The 22,246-nt window shown below is 55.7% G+C and overlaps 1 protein-coding gene and 1 pseudogene across 3 annotated transcripts in view; both read left to right on the forward strand.

Moving 5' to 3' along the window:
- LOC309651804 (bone morphogenetic protein 8B) overlaps positions 1-21,944 on the forward strand; it is a 28,685-nt gene extending 6,741 nt beyond the window's left edge. Inside the window, exons 2-7 of one of the 2 annotated variants that reach the window (XM_082444873.1) lie at positions 9,560-9,749; positions 10,188-10,336; positions 18,047-18,241; positions 19,013-19,092; positions 19,650-19,760; positions 21,632-21,944. In XM_082444873.1, coding sequence (XP_082300999.1) covers positions 9,560-9,749; positions 10,188-10,336; positions 18,047-18,241; positions 19,013-19,092; positions 19,650-19,760; positions 21,632-21,781 — 875 coding nt within the window. In that variant the 3' untranslated portion in view covers positions 21,782-21,944. Of the gene's footprint in view, positions 1-9,559; positions 9,750-10,187; positions 10,337-18,046; positions 18,242-19,012; positions 19,093-19,649; positions 19,818-21,631 lie in introns of both variants that reach the window. The other variant, XM_082444874.1, reaches the window with a different exon arrangement.
- Positions 10,504-17,596, forward strand: LOC309653807 (succinyl-CoA:3-ketoacid coenzyme A transferase 2, mitochondrial-like; annotated as a pseudogene). Its single transcript has 2 exons — positions 10,504-13,465; positions 13,758-17,596. The product of its transcript is annotated as a succinyl-CoA:3-ketoacid coenzyme A transferase 2, mitochondrial-like (transcript).
- Positions 21,945-22,246: the final 302 nt, after the last annotated feature.

A 22,246-nucleotide genomic window follows, 5' to 3' on the forward strand; every position in this document is an offset into this window, starting at 1 on the left:
ATACCTTCAAGTTTCATCCATGTTGTCGTAAATGGCAGGATTTCCTTCTTTCTCATAGTTGAATAGCATTCCCGTGTGTGTGTGTGTGTGTGTGTGCGCGCGCGCGCGCGCGCGCGTGTGTGTGTGTGTGCACGCGCGCATGCGCCTTATCTTCTTTATCTATTCATCTGTAGATGGACACTGAGGTTATTTCCGCATCTCGGCTGTTGTGAATAATGCTGCAATGAACATGGGAGTGCAGATATCTCTTTTTTTTTAATTGAGATATAATTGACATATAATATTATATCTGTTTCAGGTGTGCAACATAATGATTCAATACTTGTACATACTGCAAAATGACCACTACCATACTTACACTTTTTTCTCTTTGATATCCTGTTTTTATTTCCTTTGGATATATATCCAGAATTGGGATTGCCGGATCATATGGTGGTTCTATTTTTAATTTTTTGAAGAACCTCCATATTATTTTCCATAGTGGCTGCACCAATTTACATTCCCACTAACAGTGCACAAGAGTTCCCGTTTTCCCACATTCTCACGAATACTTGTTATCGCTTGTCTTTTTGATAATAGCCATTCTAACAAGTGTGAGGTGATAGCTCATTGTGGTTTTGGTTTGCATTTCCCTGATGATTAGTGATGTTGAGCACCTTTTCATGTACCTTTTGGACATTTGTATGTCTTTTTCGGAAAAATGTCTATTCAGTTCCTCTGCTCATTTTAAAAATTGGATTGTTTGGGTTTTTTTCTATTGAGTTGTATGTGTTCTTTATATATTTTGGATATTAACCCCATATCAGAAATGTGGTTTGCAAATATTTTCTCCCATTCAGTAGGTTGCCTTTTCATTCTGTTGATGGTTTCCAGAGGTATTTCTCTTTCCAAGAGTTGAAGATGGGTCTCTTTTCTCCAAAACCCTGTTTGGCCATCAGAATGGTGTGCCCTATGAATCCCTGATGACTGACTACTCCTCCCCGCCCCCCTTCTCAGTCTTTTCTCACCCTTCTGAGGTAAATGACTACTATTGCCCCTAGGTGACAGGGGAGAAGTTTAGTCTCAAAGAGTATAAGTGACTGGCCCAAGGTCCTGGGCACCCAGATCCAAAGGAGCAGATATGAAAACTGGGTCACAGCCGTGAGGAGGGTTGGCCTTGGGGGTGGGAGAGCACAGTGGGGAAGACCAGGTTTTAGTTCAGGTCTGCTACTTGAGATGTGTAAGATTTTGAGCAGGTTACTTAAAGTCTCAGCATCTCAGTTTCCTCATCTTTAAAATCAGGATAATAATACCTGTATCATAGTGCAATGGTTACATAGGTTAAGGCACTGAAAAACTTAGCAAGTGCCTGGCACCGCTCAATAAACAGCAGCCAGAATTATGAGGAAGAGCCTGCTGTGTTTGTCTACCCTCCCGCCCCCATCATTTACTTGGGGACCTGGAGCTGAGTGGTAAGAGCACGGTTCCAGGATCAGATCCCCATTCTACCACTTGTTTTTAGTGGATGCTATGGTGCTCCCCATATATTCTCTTTGGGACTGAGTCACTTGTTGCCCCAGCTGCTTGGAGGGTGGCTGCTGACAACTGGGTCCTTCTCTCGGCATCAGCCCACCAGCTTCTTGCTCAAGGTTGGGCACCCACCTTGAGGGCACCCCACATCCAATGACTGGCTTATTGGGGTATAAATGCCCAGCCCCCTTGCCTCAAGGAGGGACAACTGGGAAGGGCCATCAGCCCAGAGCTCCCCGTGCAGATGGGATGGGCTGGCCCTTTTGTGATTGCGTCACTGTTCAACTGTGCCCACTCCTGCTCCTTCGTTCCCTGCAAGAACACTCTCCACTAAACCTACCCACCCAGCCTGTTGCCCAGGAAGTCTGACCTAAGATATATTTATATGATTTTTGTGTAAGTTATTTACTGCTGTGTGCCTCAGGTTCCTCATCTGTAAAATGGGAGCGATAATAGTTCCTGCCTCCTAGGATGGCTATGAGCATTAAATGACTTACTCTATGTAAAGGGCTGAAACAGTGCCTGTAAATGCAAAGTAAGTGTTAGCCTGGTTTGATTGTTTGTTTGTTTTTAACCTAAGTCCAGCTGGTCAGTGACAAGACCAGAAGTAAAACCCAGTTATTTCCTTTAACTGCTGGCTCTGCCCCCTGAGCAGCAGCCATTCCTTCAGAACAGTCTAGGGCTCTGAATACAGGAAGGGTTCTGGGGAAGCCAAAGGCTGCAAGACCCAGGTATGGAGAAGGTTGGATCCTTCAGTCTGAGGTCATTGTTTCACAAACACTCCTGGGAACCTACTGTGTGCTGTTGCCCTCCCTGGTTATCTTGGTGCCCACTCCAAAGCACAAGCCCCAGCCCAAGATCTGCTTATTACAGTGGGAAAGATAGGCCCACAGACAGCTCAATGTAAATGATCACAAAGTGGGAGAAATGGCCATTCCCCCACTCAGATATGAGCATGAAGGTTCAGCGCTGCAGAAGACAGACCAAGTCCCTCTCTCATTTGCAAGGGATGAACTAGGCCAGAAGAGCGGGAGGAATGAATGGCCTCCTGGCTGGGGGACAGAGAAGGCTTTGAAGGAGGTGGCACTGTGCTGGACCTTGAAAGAAGGGTAGAACTTAGTCAGAAGCAGGTGAAAGGAGAAGGTGTCCAGGCAGAGGGGAGGCATGGAGGTGAAAAAGCTCTCAGCCTGTTCTTGGAACTCTAGTTCCTCAAGTGAAAATCCACTCACGGCTTCTCCTGCTTGGGATCCTTCTGCGTGTTCCTTCTTGCCAGCCTGGCACTTGGCATTTGACATTATAGTCCAGTGGAACCCTGTGGTGTTCCCTTGACATGTCCCCAACCTGATGAGGCTGTGGATGGGGAGAAAGAATGTAGACTTTGGAGACAGACACACCTAGACTCTAATCCCACCTTGGGGGCTTCTGGGTGTGGTCTTGTGCTAATCAGTTAACTTCCCTGATCTTCGGTGTTCTCAGCTATAAAATGGGGTGAAGAATGCCTCTTTCACAGGGTTGCTGTGGTTGCCAGCCTCCAGTATAGTTCTCAATGATCCCTGCCTCCTGGTTTTCACACCCTTGTGTCCTCCCACACTGGGCCAGCACTGGTCTATGTGACCAATAGGATGTGACAATAGGGATGCTGTGTCACTTCCAAGATTAGGTTATAAAAACACTGCAGCTTCCGTCTTGGGCTCTACCCGCCACCCCCCAAGATGACTCATTCTGAGGAAAGGTCATGTCGTGAGAGGTCCACATGGGGAACCTTCTACCCTCAGCCACAAGCGTGAGCTTAGAAGTGGATCTGTTCGTCCCAGTCAAGTCTCCAGAGACCACAGCCCCACCTGACAGCTTGACTGTCACCTCATGAGAGACCCTGAGACAGAGCCACCCAGCTAAGCACCTGGATTCCTGACCCTCAGAAACCATGGGAAATAATAAGTGTTGGTTGTTTTCAGCTGCTATATTTGGGGTAATTTGTTACACAGCAATAGATAACTAACACAGTTAGGTAAACAGTAACAAATATGGCCTGCGTAATGTGCCCAGGATGGTGCCTGACATACAGTTCAGTGCTCAAAAAATGGGAGCTGACACATTATTTCCCACCTCCGTGCTTTGCCTCAAATACTTTACTCCATTTCTGCTTGTCAGAATTCTTCCACCACTCTCAACTATGTTTCCTAGAAAAGTGTTCTCTGACCACTCCTCCCTAAGGCACCTCTACGAGTGCCCTCCACCTTGATCATCTGTATTTCTCTTAGGAATGGAGTTGCTTTCTGCCTGTCTGATTTGGGGGCACGTCTAGTCCCTTTTTCTCCTACCCACCCCCCGACCCTACTAAGAAACTATGAATAACCTCAGAACGGGGACCAAATCTGACTCTGGGCCTGGATGGGTGACACATAAGCAGGGCCAGCCTCCCGTCTTTTTTTTTATTATTGCTTTTTTTTTTTAATTTGGCCACGCCGCACGGCATGTGGGATCTTAGTTCCCTGACCAGGGATGGAACCGACGCCCTCTGCACTGGAAATGCAGTCTTAACCACTGGACCGCCAGGGAGGTCCCTCCAGCCTCCTCGTCTTTTCAGATCACCCTGTCCCTCCTCTGGGACCCGAGTCCCCGCAGGGCGCTGCCTGGAGGACAGTGGCCTCAGCAGGCCACCTCTCAGGCACCTGTTGATGGAAGAATCTTGTGGAGAGGTGATTCCCCCATACCAGTATCGCCACCCAGAAAGTCCAGGGCCACTCATTTTACATGGGCTCCAAGTCTGCAAGTCCACGTGAAGGGCCCCTAACCTGACACGTGACCCCCAGCAAGTCTCTGCTCCCCTGGGCCTCGGTTTCCCATCTATGCAGGGTTGCCACGAAGGCCTTTGCAGCTCCCACAAAAGAATGTGTCCCCCACCCTCCCTGCCCACTGATGGGGCTCCTCCAGGGCTGAGGCACAGGGCGGGAGGACACCCGCCACTCCTCACGGGCACCCACTCCCCACGGGAGAGAGGGGATGTGTCACCGTGACCACGTCTTTCTGGAAAGCCCCACAGTTCAGGTCTTTCCTGGGTTTGAACTGGAGGAACCGCATCCTTCTTGCTCACATCTCCTTGGATCTATTTTTGGCCTTGGCGGGCTTGATGTGGTGCAGTGGGCAGGTTGTTCCCTTTTAATTTGGGCTCTGAAGCCGGCTGAGGCCTGGACCGGTAATTATAAGCACAGAGCCATTTATGGAAAGAGCTCTCGAAAAAGTCAGTAATGAGAACTGGCTAAAAATACCCCCAGAAGTGAAGCGGGGGGCCTGCTCTGGGCAGCGCTGAGATTCCTGGGCGGGAGGAAGCCCTGAAGAGGCAGAAGCGGGAGGTGATGGAGTCTGCAGCTCACTCGGGACCCGCACGGGCCGCGGAGACCCGGGTGTTTCCTTAGGTCTGGGGTCCCCCTCGGCCTTGTTACCGGCAGGACCAGCCAGTCGGGCCCACCCCATCCGCCTCCGGGGCCCCGAGGGAGCCGGTCCTCCACCTTGGGGCCGGGCCGTGAATGGAGGCGAGTCCCACAGTAAAGTGAGAACATGGGTGGCTTGGGTTGGAAACCCTCGGTGACGTGGAAGCCACTCCCAGACCAGCAGGACGCCCCAGCCCAGGGGCTGCGCTGCTGGATGCTGAGCCGCTGTCCTGGGGACCAGGAGCCCTTGGGATGAGGGGCCGGGCATCCCCTCTCTGGGCCCCCGGGACACGAGGGGCTGGATGAGCAGACCGCTGAGGCCTCCCGTTTCCACCCCACATTGTTCAGTCTCTGTCCTCAAATTGGTCACCGTCCAGAGGGCAGATGAACCAGCGACGGGGACCCCCGGGACAGGGAAAGGGAGAGACCGGCAGGCCGATGTGTGTGGGGTCAGAGGCGGGCAAGGGGGCTTTCACAGCTGGACCGAGAAGAAAGTAGCCTTTATACTGGGTGGGACGGGGCAACCCTGGAGAGAGTGGCTTCGAGGAGGGACTCCAGGGGGAGGGTGTTTGCACCAGAAGGCCCAGGAGGCCGTGAGGATGGGCAGGGCCAGCCTGTGTGGGTGAGGGGTGGTGACTGGACAGCAGAGCCAAGCGTCAGACCCTCCCATGGGCCCTGAGGGGCTGGGGAAGGGTTTGAGGGCAGGAAGGACTGTCAGGTCAGAAGATGCCATTCTCTTAATAGCCACACTGGACTGGAGGAAGGGGGTGTCTTTTGAAGTCTTACTTTTTGGTCAGGAACAAGACAGATTTAGGTTATCCGGGTGACTCTACATTTTGCTGAGGGCACAAAAATAGCCAAAGCCGATGTAGGTGTTGGGCGGGTGGCATCTGGAGGTCTAGCCTGAGCTGTGGGTGCAGGGCCTCAGACATGGGAAAGCAGAATGAGGGCCACAGATGTGGTGGTGGAGGCCGCCTCCTCCTGTGGGCCCTCCCCTCAACCGTGGGATCCGGAGGTGGTTTATCAGGGGCTGGAGGAGAAGGCCGAGGGTCCAGTTACCACTCACTGGTGAATCGTGACTGCTTATTGTTCTGGGGGCTGCATTAAGGCGATCCAGAAAGTAAATTAATTTGCTGCTGCTTCTCCAGACAGAAAAGCTGGTTCAGTGATTGAACATTTTGGGCAGCTCTTTATAATTTTGTGGAAAATAAACATGTCAAGGTGCCTATGGAGCCAGACATACCTTTTTCTGCTCCCTGTGCGCAATGAAGTGCACTGTGCCTGTCTTTTCATATCTTTGCCAGTGTGTCTTTGGGAATCTTGTGTCAAAGGATAAATTCATATGTAATTTTGCCAGGGTATTGCAAAAGGATGTTGCCAAATTCCTCTCCATGGTATCCCTACCAGCACCATGTGAGAATACGTACATCTGCGCTTACTTATTTCCCTCTCACAGGCCATACTGAGCACCCAAGGACAAGCCCCCCATCCCTTCCAATCCTCTTGAAACCATCATGCTCTGTATTTTACTTACGATAGAAATGACATCCCCTATTTTATTTGTCTTGTTTGTTTCTATTCTGTCTCCCCTGTTAGACTGTAAACACTGTGAATGCACTGTCTTGTTCTGTCTGTTCACTGCTGTGTTCCCAGTGCTCAGAACAGACTCTTACATACCATAAGAACTTGATAAATTTGTTTATAAATTGAACTTGATAAATGAATGAATAAATAAATGAATGATGAGTACACTTATTTAGAAAACAATCACTCAAAATCTCCCCTTCCCCTCCACCCATGGCCTTGGAGTTGCTGACACGGCCTTCGGAGGGTATCTCATCTTGGCTCAAAGCTGGGAGATTGCAAGTCAGGCTCATCCCAAACTCCTGCTGAACAGCCATCCCTCCCAGTCCATTGCCTGACTATTTACAAAGTACTTTCATGGGCTTGTGAGGAAAGCTGGGTGTCTCCTCATTCTCAGTTCACGCAGGAGAAGACCAGGCCAGAGGGGATTTCCATACCTGGTTAGTGCAGGGACAGGCCTGCAGTGAGGCCCTGACCACTGGCCAGAACCCTCCGGGCTGCCCTAAGCTGCCTCTCTGGCTAAAGCAGGCTCAGTCTGCACAGTTAACAAGGGGGAAATAGAGGTGCCAGAAAATGCTTTCCCAGAACACCAGCTTTTGGGAACTCTCTCTCCCAGTTCAAAGCCACAGGCACTGAAAAACCTGCAAATCCACAGGTGGCCTCGCCCTACCCTCCCCATTGACTGTCAGATAAAAGAGTTACTCTCTTTACCCAGTTCCACACTCAGGACATTTCACCAATTTCTGATGAAAATCATTTTCCTAAAAATGTCCCACCTCTAGTGCTTGCTGGGGTGGGCAGTTTCCTGTGCTGGAACTATTGCGGGGGTGGGGTGGGGGTTGGGCATCAATTTCACAAACCCACAGGATGGAAGTTTGGAACTGGGGTCAGCCCAGGTGAACAGGGCTGTCTTGACCGCATGTGGGCCCCCAGCTCAGCAAGGGAGAGAGGCCACAGAGTTTGGTGCCCGCAGGAGCTGGCAGGTTTGTGGTTGTTCCCTCAGTCCTGGATACATGAATGAGTCAGCGTCAGGCCTGCAGACAGAGGTTCCCAGTGACCCACCAAGGGTCACCCACTGTGCCTTGGGGGCAGATATACTTAAGAATGCTTTGAGAGGGGTCGGGCTCAGGGCGTGGCTGAGTGACCCCTCCTTATTCTCGGGGCCACACCCTGTGGCAGCCAACAGCCTGGACCTATTTCATTCTGCAGATCAGGGATGCTTACACAGCCATGTAACTGAGGTGGTCTCTGCAGTTACCGAATCCACAGAAATTGTCCCTAAAGCTGTGTGTGTGAGTGTGTCTGCAGGGAGGAGGGGACTCGTGTGGTGATAATCATGGCAAGCATCACTCGGCAAAGGTCCAGAACCCTGCCCTCCGTGCCCTGCCTGTATGGGAGGACCCAGATCCTCCTGTGTCACGCTGCCCCTGAAACAGCCTGGCTCGTGGCTGGGCATTTACTGTGGGTCCAGCACCCTGTCAGACAATGGAGGTTCTATTTCCTCTCCTCCCTGGTCAGGGGATGAAACGCCCATCTCCTGCCCAAACATGTGTCCACCGGCCCCGCCCAGCACAGCTGTTTGCCTATCCATCACCGGACCAGGCCTCCACCGCAAGGACAGGAAGTGCTCCCACATCCGCCTCTGCCACCAGCCTGGTGACTTGTGGTCTCTGAGTCCAGTAGCCAGAGAGAGAATTTTAAAAAAGACTCACAGACATGTAATTAAAATCTCAGTGTTGGTTTTGGGGGAAGGCTCTGGGAGGCTCCCGCCCCTGCTTTGCGGAAACACAGATTTTTAGTGTTTGAAAGTGACAGGAGGCTAAAGTGAGACGCTCTAAATATACTGTCCTGGGCATTTCCGGGCAGCTGGGGAAATATGGGGTTTATTCTGCTCCTGCGGTCTCTTGCCCAGACTGTTAGAGCAGCCCTGCCACGGGCCTGCCTCGGGTCCCCTCCAGCCTGGGCTTTACCCTCGCCTCCACACATAGCTTCCACTCTACCCTTAAACCACACTCCCTTGCTGCCCAGAGCCCTGACCCCCCACTGGCCAGAGCACAGCCCACGCTCCGAGGCCAGAATTCCAGCTCTCCGCAGTCAGGCCACAGCCAGACTTATGCCCTGAGCCGCACATTGCTGGATGGTGGGCGGCCCCAGCACCCCACACCTGTGCAGGACCTCTGCCTAGAATGTCTTCTCCCCCACCTTATCCACCTACGAAGACTCATTCCCATCCTTCAAGGCCAGTTCAGGTGTCACCTCCTCCAGGAAGCCTGCTCAGATCATGCCATGGGACCCTGCAGCTTCGCCAGCACTTGACCCAGCATCTCCAGGAGCTGTCATCCTACCTCGCCTCTTCCTGGTTCTTTCCATGTCTCTCTCCGGCCCCCCTTCCTGCTTCCCCTTGTTCCAAAAAGGGTCCTGCCATCCTTTCACCCTTTGCTGGGTTTTATGGCTGTTGTTTTCCCTGCCGGTGCTGTCGTTCCTCGGCTTTAGGCCTTTGCTCAGGCTGGACCCTGCCTCTGCAGTGTCCTCCCTTGACATCGTGGCAAATTCACTCTCACCCCTCAAGGCCCAGCTCCAAAGCCCTCTCTCCCCTCAACTCCCATCCACACACCGGCTGACTCCAGGAGCCCCATCCTGCTCAAGTGCACTCAGCTATGTCCCTGCTGCCACTGTGGTCCTTTTCTGCCTTGGGTCTGATGTCCATCTCCCCAGAGGAGGGACCTGTCCTGTGCCCCATCTGGGGGTCCCAGAGCCAGCAGGGTGCTGAGCAGGGCAGGCTGGGTTTGGGGCTTGGACCAGACATGGACACTGCCCTTGTGGCACCGCCGTGTGCCAGGTGCCGTGCCAGGCGCCTCACGACACAGCTCCCGGAGCCCTCTCGGCACGCAGGAGACAGAGCTGGGACAAGCCTGTTCTCGAGGAGGGAGCGGTCCCACCCAGACTGCCCAGGCCCCCAGATCCCACCCGGCCCTGCCCACCCCGGAACCCGAGCTGGAACCACAAGTGACCGCCAGTCCCACTTTGTCTTGCAGTGGAGCGGGACCGCACCCTGGGCCACCAGGAGCCCCAGTGGAAGGAGTTCCGCTTTGACCTGACCCAGATCCCGGCGGGGGAGGCCGTCACCACCGCGGAGTTCCGGATTTACAAGCTGCCCAGTACCCACCTGCTCAACTGGACCCTCCACGTCAGCATGTTTGAGGTGGTCCTGGAGCAGTCCAACAGGTGCCTGCCCTGCGCCCCACAGGCCCGCTCAAGCCTCTGTCGGAGTGTCCGGCCCAGCCCTGGGTGCCGGGGGGGGACATTTCCCAGAGGACAGAAGGGGACCTTCCTGGGCAGCCCACCCTCAGAGAAGAAAGATGGTTGGCCGGAGGCCTCGTGTCACCGTGGGGAGAGGCCCAGCATCAGTCCTGGATTCAAGTCCCCATCCTACTGTCCTAGCCGTGGGACCATGGACAGGTCACTGAGCTCCTGAGCCTCAGTTTCCGCACCTGTACACGGGCACAGTAACACCTTTGTACGGTAGACACAGTGAGAAAAGGCATGTAAGGCACTCAGGTCAGAGCCGGGCGGGGTAGATGCCCCACTAATGGTCCCCCAGGAGGGCACTGGAAACAAGGCAGCTGTGCCAGCCCTCGGTTAATTGTTCTTTCGTGTCCACAGGGAGTCTGACTTGTTCTTTTTGGATCTTCAGACGCTCCGATCTGGGGACGAGGGCTGGCTGGTGTTGGACGTGACAGCAGCCAGTGACCGCTGGCTCTTGAACCGAAACAAGGACCTGGGACTCCGCCTCTATGTGGAAACAGATGATGGTAAGACTCGGGTCAGCAGCGAACCTTCCCCTGGGGGCTCCTCCAAGGAAGCTGCTGGCGGCAGGCGCAGCTGGATCCCCTCACATGGCCCTGGAGGCCTGGCCTTTCCCACCTGTGATGCTGGGGGATACCTCCACCCCTCCGCGGGGCTCAGTGGGTAGAGAGTGAGGTTCCCGCAGTGCGGGACAGCAGGCGACCCCCTACCAGCCGAGAGTCCCTCCTCTCCTTCTGCAGGACCAACAGTTGTGTTGCTCAGAGTGAGTCCATGTTTTCCCTCCCCAAGAAATGGGAGATTCTTTCTACTCTACGGAGCTGCCTTCTGCACCAGGAGTTTCCGTCCTGGGCTGGGCGAGGGGAAGCGCTCACACCCTCAGGCTCTGAGGCAGAGGCCTGGGTGTGAATCTCGGCTCTGCAGCCTTCTAACTCGGTGACCTTGGCAGGTTACTTACCCTTCTAAGCCTCGGTTTCCTCATCTGTAGAATGAAGATTCACACCTTCATTCCTTTAGCAGGTGTCTGGGGGAGAGCCTCCTGGTGGGCCCAGGGTTGGTGTGTCTGCGGTGCAGCAAGGGGCCACCATGGCTGGAGCACAGGGGACTAGGCAGCGACTGTGAGGAGGTTGAGAGAAGTGGGCAAAATATTAACTATGAAATAAATGTCATTTTATTTAACAGCAGTGGAGGAGGACAGGATCTGATTCAGCTTTTTATCAAACAACCCTCTGAGACACTCCCCCTCAAGGGGGTGTAGCATCTCCCCCTCCTTCAGTGTGGGCTACGCTTAGAGACTTGCTTCCCAAAGTATGCCGTGGGCTGGGGCAGTACCTTTGCAGGGGCAACCTGAGAGGCACCCCTCAGCTGGTGCTCAGGTCCCATGAGCACGTCATGTAGCTCCCAGACACCCTTGATCTGACGGGATGGGAACAGCACTTCACCTCCGTGGTCTTTGTCCCCAAAACCCAGAACCCCAGTCTCACCATGAGAAAAACATCAGACAACCTGAAACTGAAGGACATTCTACAGAATACCTGACAAGTACTTCTCAAAACTATCAAGGTCATCAAAAAACACGGGAGGTCTGAGAAACTGTAACAGCCCAGAGGTGCCTAAGGAGTTGTGATGACTATATGCCAATGTGGGACCCTGGGTGGGATCCTGGAAAAAAGACACTGGAGAAAACTAATGAAATCTGAATAGATCGTGATGTTTAGTAAATAATAAGATACCAGTATTGGTTGATTAGTTGTGACAAATGTGGTTCCAGGACAGTACGTGCTGGGGACACGCGTGTGGGAACAGCTGACATGGAGGCGTATCTGGGGGCGGGGGGGGACGGGAGTAGCGCGCCTGGGAGGAAGGGTGACAATGGAGAGGAAGGAGACGGCTCCCAGGCTTCCCCGGAGGGACGTCGCCTCGGGGCCTCCGTGCGCCAGTCCCCGGGTTCCTCCAGTCCTGCCTGAGGGTCCGGACCGGTCCCTCCTCCCGCCTTCGCGGCCCGGGAAGCTCGGCACCTCGAGCCCTCGGAGCGCGGAGACGGAGAGGGGCGGCGGGGAACCAGCCGGGCTGGCGCGTCACCGCCGGGGGTCCCCTGCCCTGTGACGCGCGGGCGGGGCGCGCACGGCCGCCGCCTGTCCCCGCTGGGCCCGGAGCCGGAGCCCCAGCCAGAGCGGAGCGGACGATGGCAGCCCTGCGGCTCCTGGAGTCTGCGCTCGGGCGCCGGGTCCCCGCCGGCCGCTCGGTGCCCGCGCTGGCGACGGGCGGTGTGTGCGGCTTCGCCAGCAGCGCCCGCGCGCGTGCCAAGTCCTATGCGGACCCCGTGGAGGCCGTGAGAGACATCCCGGACGGCGCGAGTATCATGGTCCGGGGTTTCGGCCTCTGCGCGATCCCGGAGAACCTGATAGGGGCGCTGCTCAAGACCCGCGTGAAGGACTTGACCGTGGTCAGCAGCAACGTGGGGGAGGGAACTTCGGGCTCGGCCTTTCCCTGGGGACCAATCAGATCACCCGCATCGTCTGCTCGTACCTGGGGGAGAACTCGCTCTGCGAGCACCAGTACCTGGCGGGCGAGCTGGAGCTGGAGATCACGCCCCAGGGCACCCTGGCCGAGCGCATCTGCGCAGGGGGCGCCGGCGTGCCCGCCTTCCACGCCCCCACGGCCTACGGGACCCTGGCCCAGGAGGGAGGCGCACCCAGCAAGTACTTAGAGGACGGCCACATCGCCATCCTGAGTCAGCCCAGGGAGGTGAGGGAGTTCCACGGACAGCACTACCTTCTGGAGCACGCCGTCATGGCCGATGTTGCTTTGGTGAAAGGGTGGAAGGCCGACCGGGCAGGAAACGCCATCTTCAGGGCCAGTGCCAGGAACTTCAACGTGCCCATGTGCAAAGCTGCGAGAACCTCAGTGGTGGAGATTGAAGAAATTGTGGACCTGGGGTCGTTTGCCCCAGAGGACATCCATGTTCCTAACACTTACTTAGATCGAGGAATACAGGGGGGGAAATATGAGAAAAAAAAATGAGCGTTTAACAATCCGGAAAGAGGATGATGAAATATGCAAGTCTGCAGATAGTATAAGGACCCGGATCATCAAGGGGGCAGCTCTTGAATTTGAGGACGGCCTGTATGCCAATTTGGGCATAGGAATCCCTCTTCTGGCCACCAACTACATCAGCCCCAGTATAACCGTTCATCTTCACAGTGAAAATGGAATCTTGGGCTTGGGTCCGTTTCCACTGGAAGAGGAGGCGGATGCAGATCTCAACAATGTGGGCAAGCAAAGAGTCACCCTTCTTCCTGGGGGCTGTTTTTTCTCCAGCGATGAATCATTTGCCATGATTCGAGGCAGACACATCAACCTAACCTTGCTGGGAGCCATGCAGGTTTCCAAATACGGTGCCCTGGCTAACTGGATGATACCCGGCAAGAAGGTGAAAGGAGTGGGGGGTGCGATGGATCTGGTGTCCAGTACCAAGACCAGAGTGGTGGTCACCATGGAGCACTGCACCAAGGCTAATGAACCCAAAATTTTGGAGATAGGCACCATGCCGCTGAATGGAAAGCAGTGTGTGGACTGAATCATCACCGAGAAGGCTGTGTTTGACATGCACAAGAAGAGAGGACTGGGCTTCCCTGGTGGCACAGTGGTTGAGAATGCGCCTGCCAATGCAGGGGACACGGGTTCGAGCCCTGGTCCGGGAAGATCCCACATGCAGCAGAGCAACTAAGCCCGTGCGCCACAACTACTGAGCCTGCACTCTAGAGCCCGCGAGCCACAACTACTGAGCCTGCGTGCCACAACGAAGAGTAGCCCCCACTCACCGCAACTAGAGAAAAGCCCACCCCAACGTAGCCATAAATAAATAAATAAATAAATAAATAAATAAATAAATAAATAAATTTGGAAAAGAAAAGAAAAAAAAGAGAGGACTGACCCTGATCAAGCTCTGGGGTGGCCTGATGGTGGAGGACATCAAAAAGAGCACGAGGAGCACCTTTGCCATCTCCCCGAATCTCAGACCCATGCAACAGGTCGAAACCTAGCCAGAAAGTAAACCTTGGTCCCAGACCGTGTGCTTCTCCCTTTAACCTCCTGGATTGCATCCCGAGAAAGCCGCAATCACATTTCTACATTTCACCAGCATCTGGCCGGCTTTCTCCTGCCGTCCCAGACTGGCTGCCACTGGATAGGCTTTGTTCTCTCAAGAGGGACATGCCTTTAATTAAAAACAAAAGGAAAACAGAGGCATTGACCTTATATGTCCTGTGAGTTCTGAGAAAGCTCTGCTCCAATCACCCTCCTCCCTGTCTGATATTTACATTAAATTCTATGCAGCTTGAGATGATCCCATGGGAAAGGTTTTACTGAAGTGCCTGCTCTTGTGAATGAATCATGAAATGTAGGGAAAAGTGATGGGGGAGGAACAACTCCACCCAGAGTCTGCAGAAGGCACCGTTTTAGTGTACTGGAACAATGAAAACATACACACATAAATGTGAATTTGTAACCAGGAGAAACGCTGTCTAAATGAAAGATTTTTTCCTTTGGCCCTATTGACCTTCCTTCTGGGGCCTTTCATTTTGTCGCTAAGTTTTGTTTCCTTGTAGCCTCACCTCCTCTGCCTCTCACATTTCTCCTCCTCGTAGCTAAATAGATGTCTCTAGAAGGGAAGCAAGACCGTCTAGGCGGCCAGTAAACTGGTAATAGGGGCAACTGAAGCGGGAGAGACTGTTTGGTGCCGACGTTCCACCAGGGAGTCTTCTCTGTGAATAAACAGCTCACCTGTGTGTGGCCAAAGGCTGCGGCTTAGGATGGGAGGAGTTCTAGAAACCCGAGCGATGGACTTAGATGGGTTTTCTCTTCTTAAATCATAGCGTTCCTGTGTCATCCAGATCAGACACCTAGACCCTTCTTCTCTGTTACGGAGCCTAAACCAGCCTCTTGTTCATACTCCCTTGAAACTCATGAGGGGCAGTGAGGTACTTCATCCTGAATCCACAGTCTCACAAACTAAACAGAAAAAAATGAGTTTCCGTTTGCATGTGTGTGTGCGTGCGTGTGTGCGTGTGTAGGTTTCAAACCCAGGCCTGCTGTGGAGCCCACGTTTTCTCAATGCGGCTCTAGGGCTGCACAAAATGGATGGGAGCTCATAGGTAAGAACAGGAAGCTCCAGCTAGTCAAGGAAGGCCTTTCAGAGAGGTCTCCCTGAAGCCTCACCCTGACGGGAGGCCCGGATCCTGGAGTGGAGAGACAGTGTACCTGAGGGGACAGCCACAGAGTGTCAGGGGACCGTGACCAGGCGGGCAGTGGATGGACGTCATTGAGTGGACTGTGCAGCACCTTCTGGGGCTTCTGGGGAGGAGGACCTGATCTGCCCTGCATGGTGGGAGAAGTCCTCCAGCAGCAGCCTGGGACAGGCAGAGGTTCTAGAAGCAGACGAGTTACAGGGCTGTTAAACAGTAGAAAGAAGGAAAAGCACTGAGTTCCTACTTCTCATGCGGTGAGGAAATACCCTGTGGGACAAAAGCACACCTGGTCACAGCTGGATCCCCTCCAAGGGTTTCAGCCAGGCGTCCTGATTGTCCTTCAACGTGGCACTAGGGTCACATCCATGACCTCAGGCTGAGGTGGGGCAGGGGCTGCAGGGAAGGGGCAGGTGGCACCCAGAGCAGAAAGAGGCCTTGGGGAGAGATGGGAGCAATCTTGGCCTGGCCCAGGGAGAGGGGGCATGAATCCGCAGGGATGGGATAGGTCAGGGGAGCTGCCAAGACATCCGGGCCCTGATGGGGTAGACTCAGAAATGGGGGGAGGCTGGAGGTGTCGGGGGCCTTCCTGGCCCAGAGGAGCAACATCTTCATCTGGACCTGCGTGCGGGGGGAGGCCACAGTGTGGCCCCCATCTCGAGGTGTGGCCACACATCCCACGTCTCTCACAAAGGGGACAGCATGCCTGCCAGCACCCTCACAGGTCAGGTCTAGAGGCAGGGACCCTGGGCCTCAGAGGTTCCTGAAGTTCCTGCCTCTGCTTTCTGGAAAGGGTCCTGCCAGAGCCAGGCAGCCTGCGGGCCACCACCTGGACAGCCGGGGCCTGCCCTGTGACCCAATCTCTCTGCGCCCAGGAGACCCCAACACGATCCTTGACCAGACAGTTGCACAAAGAAAAGCCTACAGTGAACACGGCCTCGGGAGCACCAAGGGTCCCCCTGGCCTCTCCGTGGACAGGGCTCTCCAGGGACTCACAGGACACGGCGGCTGCATACACAGGCCCGGAGGGCTGCCGGGCCAAGGCCGCCCCACGTGCCCACCAGGTGTGGGGCTCCGCTCCAGTGCCGCGTGGACGACAGCCGCCCCCCTGCCCCCGTCGCTCCACGGCCTCCTCCTGGTGCGCTCACGCGCCTTTCCCTCTGTGGCGGGGCTGCTGTGTGTCTTGTGGCTCTGCGTCCTCACGGGCCTGCTGCTCTTCCTCGTGACCCTAACCTGCCGTGACCCAAACTCCCCGAACGGCTTCTCCCTGGGCCCCTTCCAGTGTCAGCTCCTGTCTCAGCAGGGTCATCCCTGAGTGGCACCTCTGATGGGCCCAGTGCATGTTTGTGGCAGGTGATGTCATAGGTCAAAGGTTAGTCTCTGGTCGATTAGTTGTTTAGTCAACTCTGGCTCATGGACTCAGGGCTGAAGCACAGCTGTGTAAGGGCCGGCGATGTCCTTGACCTGTAATGTGCAGTGGAGGATCATGAGACCCACTAATAGAACACATATGTTTATGTATGTGCACATGTGTACACTAGCTATATAAATGCACACGTGTGTGTACACATACATATATGTGCATGTGTGTATATGCCTGTGCATCACTGTTACAACATTGGGGTGAAATGTATATGGAAGTGGGATGTTCCGCCCAGTGTTATAAGAAACATTAACAGTGAGCTTATAGTCATCCCCTGTTGTTTAGTCTGAGAAAATTCCACAGGGAAAGGAAATACAGAGGTTCTATCACATTCTCATCTTTATGATGAAAGCCAGGAAATAACTTAAATGTCTAAAGATGAACTAATATCTAAATATGCAGATGTATCTACTCAAAGGAATTTTATACATTTGAAATGTTCATAGTTGAGACTTAACAACCGAGAAAATGTTTATGTGGAAAAATTGGGAAATATACAGACTTCTTTCTTACGCTCACAATTTAAATTAACATATGAAAATATCACAGAAAAATGAAAATGGTGTGTTGTAGCAGGGGAGGGGTTTTATGGGTGATATTTTTTCTAAGTTTCTTTACAGTTGTTGTTATATATCACTTTGACAATCAAAAAACAAGAGGTCATTGGAACTACAAAGAGGTACAGGAGGATAGTTTTATCGGTGGAGGTGACTTCCAGGGATAACCAGTGTGTTTCTCCGGCGTCCTCAGGCTTTAAGCAGCTGCGGGTAAAATCCCAGTTTTACAAGCATCACTACTCCTAGGCTGAGGCCCCCGTCATGTCTCTGCCCACAGCCTTTTCTCTCTTTCTTCCTTTTCAAACCACAAACCCGCTGCTTAAGAACTTAAATGGATAAGAAGGGCTCTGGAATTAGATGCAGGTGTTTGAACGTGGACTTGGGGTAAATGTCTCTGGCCGCGGAGCCTGGGGTCTCGTTCGGGGGCATCGGGACGGTGAGTGGCCTGCTCTTGGGCGGTACTCAGCAGAGCAAGCACTGAGTCCTGGCAGCCGCTCCCGCAAACCGGGTGTTGTAAATCCTACACTGATCCCCAGAAAGGATGGGATGGAAGGTAGAACTCGGGCCTCGGAGCCCCGAGATGGGTGGGAACCCTGGTTCTAGAGTGTCTGGTAGTGGAGCTCTGAGCTGTCACCGAGGGGCTCTGATGTTTCTCAGGGAAATGATGGGTCTGGCGTCACCATGAAGACTGGTTGAGATCATCACGTGAACTGACTGAAAGCTGTAAAGCGCTGTCACCACTGGCAGTGCCCTGGACCGTCACTAATCCCGAGCCTGTGCTCACGAGGACCCTCCCCCTCCCCTGCAGACCTGCCCGCTGGGGGCTGGGGCTGGACTTGGGACTCGGGTCTTCAGAGGAGGAAACCGAGGCCCAGTGGGTCCCCTGCAGCCTCAGGCTCCGTGCTCCTGGTCCGCCCACAGAGAGGTCCCTGCTGTGTCCCCGTGCAGGGCCCCACCCTCGAGTGACCGCCCTCTCTGCTCTCTCCGTCTCAGGGCGCAGCGTGGATCCTGGCCTGGCCGGTCTGCTGGGGCAACAGGCACCGCGCTCCAAACAGCCTTTCGTGGTCACCTTTTTCAGGGCGAGCCCCGGCCCCGTCCGAGCCCCTCGGGCGGTGAGGCCCCTGAAGAGGAGGCTGCCGAAAAGAACCAACGAGCTGCCGCCCCCAAACAAACTGCCGGGGATCTTCGGTGAGGTTGGGGACCAGGTGGTGGGGACAGAACCCTCCCGGCCTCAGTGGGGTCAGGCTGATGGTCAGTCACCCAGCCACCTTTCCTGACACCACTTTACCCCTGCACCCTGGGGACCAGCCACTGCACGGTCTCCAGGACTCTGAGCATCTGCCCTCGCTGCCCCTGCCGCCCTGGCTCACCAGGCCCCACCCCCACCCCCACCCCCCCGTCAAAATCAGGTGCCCCTGGTGGCCCTCGGTGCTGCCCCAGGCGCCCTGCAGGATCCAAGCGTTTGTGTGAAGGTGTCCCCACCAAACCAAGCCCCGTGGGACCAGAGCCCCCGGCGCCCTCCTTTCCTTCACAGGGAGCCAGGCTTTGCTTGGCCTCATTGGGAGCCACTTGTCCTGTGGAATGGGCGTGGCTGGAGAGGCGGATGAGGTCAGGGGTGTCTCCGGAGGAAAGGAGGAGGGGCTGCTGGACGGCAGAGGGTCCCCGGGCTGTTTATTGGACCATCGGGAGTCACAGGCTGAAAGTCAGGGGAGGCTGGGCTGAGCGTGGGGTGACTGTGACCACGGGGAATCATCTGGAGCCATCGAAGGTTCTTGACCTGGGTCACGGCGCCAGCAGAGCTGCAGAGATGGGCTTTATGAGACCAAATGGGTTAGTTTCCCATCATTCATTCATTCAACAAATGAGCCCATCAGGGCATCCCCCGCCCCGGGAGCTCCCCGTGGTAGGTGCACAGAGCAGGAACCCCAGAAAAGACCTTGTCCCTTCTGTCCCCCGCAGACGACGTCCACGGCTCCCACGGCCGACAGGTGTGCCGTCGGCATGAGCTCTATGTCAGCTTCCAGGACCTTGGCTGGCTGGTAATTCCTGACTCTCCTTCTTTCCTAAATGACAGTCCCCACCTTGAAGATGGCAAGTGTATGTCCAAGAGGAGGTAGAATCATGGGGGATTTGGATTTTCTTGGTTTATTTTCCTCTGTGTTTTTCCAAGTTCTCTAAAGGGAGAATGTGTTGCTTTTGTAGTGAAAAGTGCTTTTTTGTGAAAACCATGAAAATGGAGACTGTCTGAATCCTTAGCCATAAAATGTCAGAGCTGCAGCAGGAAAACTGAGGCCAGGGTGGGCAGTGCCTCTGGCCTCTGCTGTGACTGGGGGTGGGCTGGGGAGGACGAAGCTGAGCGCTGATGGCGCATGAAGGGGACGGAGATCGTGCCCAGCCCTGTCTGCTGAGGGTCTTCGGGTGGATGTCAGGCCTCCGGGGGAAACTGCCCTGGGAGGGGCCCGAGGGTGGGGTGATGGGCCCTGAGGCTGAGGGAGGGTAAGGGGCAGCCCTGAGCTGTGCTGTGACAGCTGCTGGACTGGGGGGCTCGGGAGCGGCACATGGGTGGGACTCACCTTCTCCCATTACCGGCCCCCAGGACTGGGTCATCGCCCCCCACGGCTACTCAGCCTATTACTGTGAAGGGGAGTGCTCCTTCCCACTGGACTCCTGCATGAACGCCACCAACCACGCCATCCTGCAGTCCCTGGTCAGTACCGCGTCCCTCTGCCTGGACGCCCAGGGGAGGGGTTTGCGGAGGAGAGGGGCGCGTGCAGCCAGCAGGTGATGGCAGGACTGCTGTGTCAGGGAGCTTTCTCCACATGGAAACCTTTCTGCGTGCACGTGCAGTGCAATCCCACAGCCGTGCAGCAACTGGTCCCCGTGTGGGCCACCCCCAACCCGTGCACCTGAACACACGTGCACTAGACTCTTGCTGATCGGTGTGCACACGTACACACGTGCATGTGGGGGACTTTCACGTCCATGCGGTGGGTACCAGACTTATAAAGGCCTGCCGGCTGGTGGTCAGAGGCACAGCCCGTGCATGATAGGCGGGCATCCCACACAGCTACTTGTGCCCTCAGAACACACACGTGCACCATGTTCACTGGCGCGTTCGGCTCCTGTGTGTCACACACGCCCTCAGGGTCGGGGTGGGTGACACACGTGTGGGTTCTGCCCCCTCTTCCTGTGCAGGAGTCACCAGGTACCCCGTGCCCTTCTGGTTTCCCCTCCCGTTCCTTTCCGTTGGCTTTTTTCTGGGTCCCTCTCGGCTCTTTGTGTCTCTACAGGCTTTTGATGCCCCGATGTCTGGGGAAACTTTAAATGCTGAAAAAGTTTCTAATAGGAACACTGTTGCTGCTGCTTATTGCTAAGTGTTTTAAATGTTTTTTTGTGCTGAGGCTTCTTTCTAGAACATTGACCTGGACACTCTAGTTACAGGTTGTTCAAGGTGATGCCCTAGAGCAAATGAGTTAAGAAGGCAGCATGGACCCCAGGATAATGCCTCCTTTCCCAATGGTCACATGGGATTTGCTGGACCCCTGGGGAGCTGCCTTCCTTGAAGAAGGTCAGGGGTGATGGAGCCTGTCCTGGCAGCAGGCTGCTCAGAGCTGGGGCTTCTGGGGTAAGGCTGGGCTCTGGGGACCGGGGGCCAGGATGCCGGACAGGGCCCCCCATGAGACGGCTTCGCCCAGGTCCTGCTCAGCGGCCTCCGTGAGGCCTGGGAGGTCCCGGTGGATGGAAGCAGGTTCCCTTTTCCCTCCAGCCCCTGACAGGCTGGGGGGCTGCCTTCCGGGCCCTTCCACGTGGGGCCCCGATGAAGAGTCCAGGGTGAACGGCAGCTCATCCTGCCGAGTCTCCAGATAAATATTTTTGTAGAGGCTGCAAGAGCTCACTCAGTCGGGCTGCCTTTAGGGGTAGAGCTGTTTGGAGGAGGGTAGCGGGATCCCCGTGCCAGGTCCCAGTCGTGCCGCGGCCTCGGCCTCAGCCATGGAACTGGGCAGGTGACTCGGTCCCTGTGCCCTCAGTGGTCATCTGCCCAGAACAATCCCTGCCTAGAAATTGTTAGGAGGGGTGGAGGTGCTTTCAGAAACAACAGTGTCGGACACCCCAAGGGTGAGCCTAGAAGTCTGGCCGCTAGCAGGTGTAACACGGACCTTCACCGGCTCCCAGTCTGGAGGGGGAGACGGACCAGAAACAGCTCATGCGAACAAGACACGATCAGGGACGTTGCAGAAGCGCAGGGAGGAGAGAGGAGCAGAGGGGACCCGGGGGCGGCGCTGCAGGGGCGCAGGCAGGACCTGGCACACGTGCCGGGGACCAGCAGGGTCAGGGTCGTCCTGTCTGAGGGGAGGGGCTGTGACAGGAGCCACAGGTGCCCAGGCTGGGCCTGAGGGCAGCGGCGGGGTGGCCAAGGGGGGCGGGGCCGGGGCAGAGTTCGCGCCAGCACCTGCCGGGCTGCGGGGCGAGATGGAGCCGGGGAGGGGCGAGCGGCTGGAGCCCGGGCGGCAGGAGCTGGGGGCTGGGACGGGGTCCCCGCGGCTCTCACGCGTCTGCCTGCCGCCCCCTCCCCGCCAGGTGCACCTGATGAAGCCTGACGCGGTCCCCAAGGCGTGCTGCGCGCCCACCAAGCTGAGCGCCACCTCCGTGCTCTACTACGACAGCAGCAACAACGTCATCCTGCGCAAGCACCGCAACATGGTGGTCCGCGCCTGCGGCTGCCACTGAGGCCCCGCCCCGCCTGCTGCGCCGCCCTTCCCGGGTCAGCTCAACCCTCCGCAGGGGGCACCCCCAACGCCCTCACAGCTCAGGCAGGGCGGCAGCGAGGGCGCCCCTCCGCTGCCCACATCCTGCCAGGGGCTGGTCCTCCCCAGGCCCCTCTGCCCCGCCCCACCTGGCGCCTGCGGCGGTGGTGGAACTCTGGCCTGGTGGTCTGCGTCCGCAGCAGGGTCCTACCCCAGCCCCCTCTCCAGAGGCACGGGCTCACCGTTCTTTGCGGTTGGCAGAGAGTCCTGTCTGAGGACCTGCCCTTGTCCACTGCTGGCCCAGCTGTGGGCGGATGTGGGACGAGCTCAGAGGCACCTGGAGCCCAGGATGGCCACCCCAGGCCCTTCACCGTCCACAACAGGGTCTGGGGATGTGTAGACAGGTCCTGGTCCATCTCCAGTTGCCTGCCCTTCCCAGGTGCAAAAG

This window comes from Balaenoptera physalus (genome assembly GCF_965194825.1).
Source record: "Balaenoptera physalus genome assembly, chromosome: 1".
Taxonomy (NCBI): domain Eukaryota; kingdom Metazoa; phylum Chordata; class Mammalia; order Artiodactyla; family Balaenopteridae; genus Balaenoptera; species Balaenoptera physalus.